General features: G+C 42.6%; 4 protein-coding genes across 4 annotated transcripts in view; all 4 read right to left on the bottom strand.

Moving 5' to 3' along the window:
- RHIMIDRAFT_280266 (uncharacterized protein) overlaps window positions 1–265 on the bottom strand; it is a gene marked incomplete at its 5' end in the record, with an annotated part of 3,442 nt that extends 3,177 nt beyond the window's left edge. The window contains 2 exon segments of the mRNA XM_023612893.1: window positions 202–236; window positions 256–265. Of these exon segments, the coding sequence (XP_023467424.1) occupies window positions 202–236; window positions 256–265 (45 nt within the window).
- Window positions 266–559: 294 nt separating this feature from the next.
- RHIMIDRAFT_236769 (uncharacterized protein) lies at window positions 560–1,126 on the bottom strand (the record flags this gene model as incomplete). The annotated part of the gene is made up of 2 exons (XM_023608631.1): window positions 560–783; window positions 835–1,126. The coding sequence occupies 2 exons, from the start codon at window positions 1,124–1,126 to the stop codon at window positions 560–562; spliced, it is 516 nt and encodes a 171-aa protein (XP_023467423.1).
- A 651-nt stretch (window positions 1,127–1,777) lies between these two features.
- RHIMIDRAFT_250859 (uncharacterized protein) lies at window positions 1,778–2,092 on the bottom strand (the record flags this gene model as incomplete). The annotated part of the gene is made up of 1 exon (XM_023610766.1): window positions 1,778–2,092. One exon carries the CDS (start codon window positions 2,090–2,092, stop codon window positions 1,778–1,780), a length of 315 nt encoding a protein of 104 aa, XP_023467422.1.
- RHIMIDRAFT_280263 (uncharacterized protein) lies at window positions 1,994–2,463 on the bottom strand. Its single transcript, XM_023612892.1, has one exon. The coding sequence runs from the start codon at window positions 2,449–2,451 to the stop codon at window positions 2,089–2,091; it is 363 nt and encodes a 120-aa protein (XP_023467421.1). The 5' UTR covers window positions 2,452–2,463; the 3' UTR covers window positions 1,994–2,088.

The raw sequence follows: 2,463 nt of genomic DNA, 5'->3' as shown, positions 1-2,463 counted from the left end.
TGATTACGAAGTATGGTTGTATTACATCTATACGGACAATCACAAGTAGCGTTGCCTCATTCGATGTCAAGATTATTTTTGGCAAAGATAAGTTGGTATGGAATGTGATGATATTCTGGCGACAAGAAAAGACACATTCGATCTACAATTTATTCATGTGGTGATGTACTAACATCTGAAAGTGTCCATTCAAGAAACGACCTCTAAGCAGACAAAGAAACTAAGACAAGAGACAGCTTTCACAGTTACTATTACGTTTAAACATGATATTTTATTGATGGTCCAAATGAGCGCAAAAATACAAAAATAAAATAAACACCCGCCCGGACCCGTTCAATCCGTTTGGAAGTGAATGGTAGCGAAAAAAATCCCTTATAGGTACAAGGGTAAAAAATGTAAACGGAAATTAATAAGTAGGGTTATGAATGAAAAGTTAAATAAATTGCGTTAACCATACAGGAAGCTTTTGACTATGGGGATGCTTAGTAGAGATCAATTTGTTATGGTGTAGCTGATCTAATTCATGTAGTAGGGAGCATATAATTGGCCATCGTTGAGATCAGATTAGGACTAGGTTTGGGGGAACCGAAGGGCGTAAAGGAAGCATATTCGGAATGAATGACAATGGATCGCGTATAGTTGCAGGCATGGATAGACGTCGATGCATATCAAGGCAACTAGTAGCGTGATTCTTAGATAGCTGCTGCATTGGATGCTTAGGACATGGTCGAGGTTTACCACCAGGAAGCCAGCCTAATCTCCAGCGTACACAGCGACTACGCTCTGACTTAGACATGGGAAACTAGAGTATAGGCTCCCGAGATATCGATCAACGGCAGCTAGAAAGCAGTTTGGAGTTTTGGCATCGTTGGCGGATCTCTATATCCCGTTGCAAAAAGCGCCATTTAGCAGCCTTGAGTGATCGAGTATCGGGTTCCTCAGTAGTAGACAGCATCGTTTTCCAAAGCGATGTATGAGAGAGAGCATACCACTGGTTTCCTCTGGTATTGCGGATATAAGGTAACCGACAAGCAAGCAGTGCATCTTCTGGCAAATATAAAGAACGAAAGAGGAACTGTGTCTGTAGTATACTGACTCGTTCCGGCACGAGGGGTAGCTTGGACATGTGGAGCATAACCTTAGTGGACGCTTTGCCTCGAGCACTGTAGATTTTCTTGATGCGACTATTCTGGGCTTGTGTTAGGAGTTGTTGATGGGAGAAATGATAGAATCTCCAAGGCCGTCTGATTATCCAGGGAAGGTGGCAAATGCAAACGGTGAATTAATGTATCAGCTATTGTGAAGGAAAGTTGATACTGAACAAAAGAAGAATCACGAGAGGGCAAATGATGGATGTGGTACGGACAGTTAGGATTTACCAACATACATATACCTTGTGCGCCTCTGTTATTATAGCACTCAATAGGTATACCATACGTATGAAATTGTTTCCAATTTGTTGGGTATCTTGCAGGTAGGAGTAGCCAAGTTTCAGTGATTAAAAGGACGGATATTGGTTGTGCTGCGCCAATAATAGGTATAATGGCATGCCTGAGTAGGTCAGTGGCGTTGAAAAGTGTAATTGTTAAGTGGTTCATAAGGGTGTAGTGTCGGTGTTGATGGATTCATGGAATACATCGTCCGCGATGTTCATGGTGATATCGTCAGATTGGAAGTTGTCGGCAGCTTGGTCGGATACTTTACGACTGCTAGATAAGGTTTCTTGTAAAAGTATTTTACTGATCCATCTTTTAGAGCATAAGAATCGAGCAACAGCCTATTTAATGGGGGCGTGAGTGTAGCTCAGGGCGCATGCCATACGGTCACTGTGGTGCATGAGGGCTAAAATGGTTCTTTCTTCAGGTGAAAGATCGGCGTGTTTAGGATCTCGCAAGACCTTGGGATCACAAGGATCAAAATCATCCTTAAAGGTAACTTTAAAGCGTCCTAATTGTTTACGAAGCTCATTCACATAATCATTATGCACAAGTAACGCAACAACATTGCGGCCTGAATAGTGTATATCCAATATGCGGTTGTTCGTAATATCGAGTCTTCTCAAACGAGTACGAATCTGGCCGATAGGACTCATGCTTTAGTTGGCAAATATACGTATTGAAATCCTTGATTTTCAGATGGTGGTTGTAGGAAACGTGCGGCTGCTTCTTGCCATTGCAATCGACGTTGTTGTTCATGCTCTGTAAGACTACGCTTGATTTCGGAAATACGCTGAGGGTTATGCCATGGAGGTGTTTGGGAGGGTAGTGCAAGAAAATCTTTGGAGCTGAGATATTTGTCATCTTCGTGATGGTTGGGTTGATTCATATTCGTAGATTGCTGTATCGCTTGTTCCTGAAGTTGGGCCACCTGTTGACGTAAGTTGGCTATCTCTGCATAGGCTGCTGCAAGTTCGGTTGAGAGGCGTTTAATTATGTCCAGTAAAGGCTGCATGTCGTGTGGCCG

The sequence above is a fragment of the Rhizopus microsporus genome (genome assembly GCF_002708625.1).
Source record: "Rhizopus microsporus ATCC 52813 unplaced genomic scaffold scaffold_6, whole genome shotgun sequence".
Classification (NCBI taxonomy): Eukaryota; Fungi; Mucoromycota; class Mucoromycetes; order Mucorales; family Rhizopodaceae; genus Rhizopus; species Rhizopus microsporus.
This window is presented reverse-complemented; position numbering and strand designations above follow the sequence as displayed.

Coding starts and splice junctions, on each gene's coding strand:
- RHIMIDRAFT_280263 (XM_023612892.1), bottom strand. CDS start 2,451: ATGCAGCCTTTACTGGACATAATTAAACGCCTCTCAACCGAACTTGCA.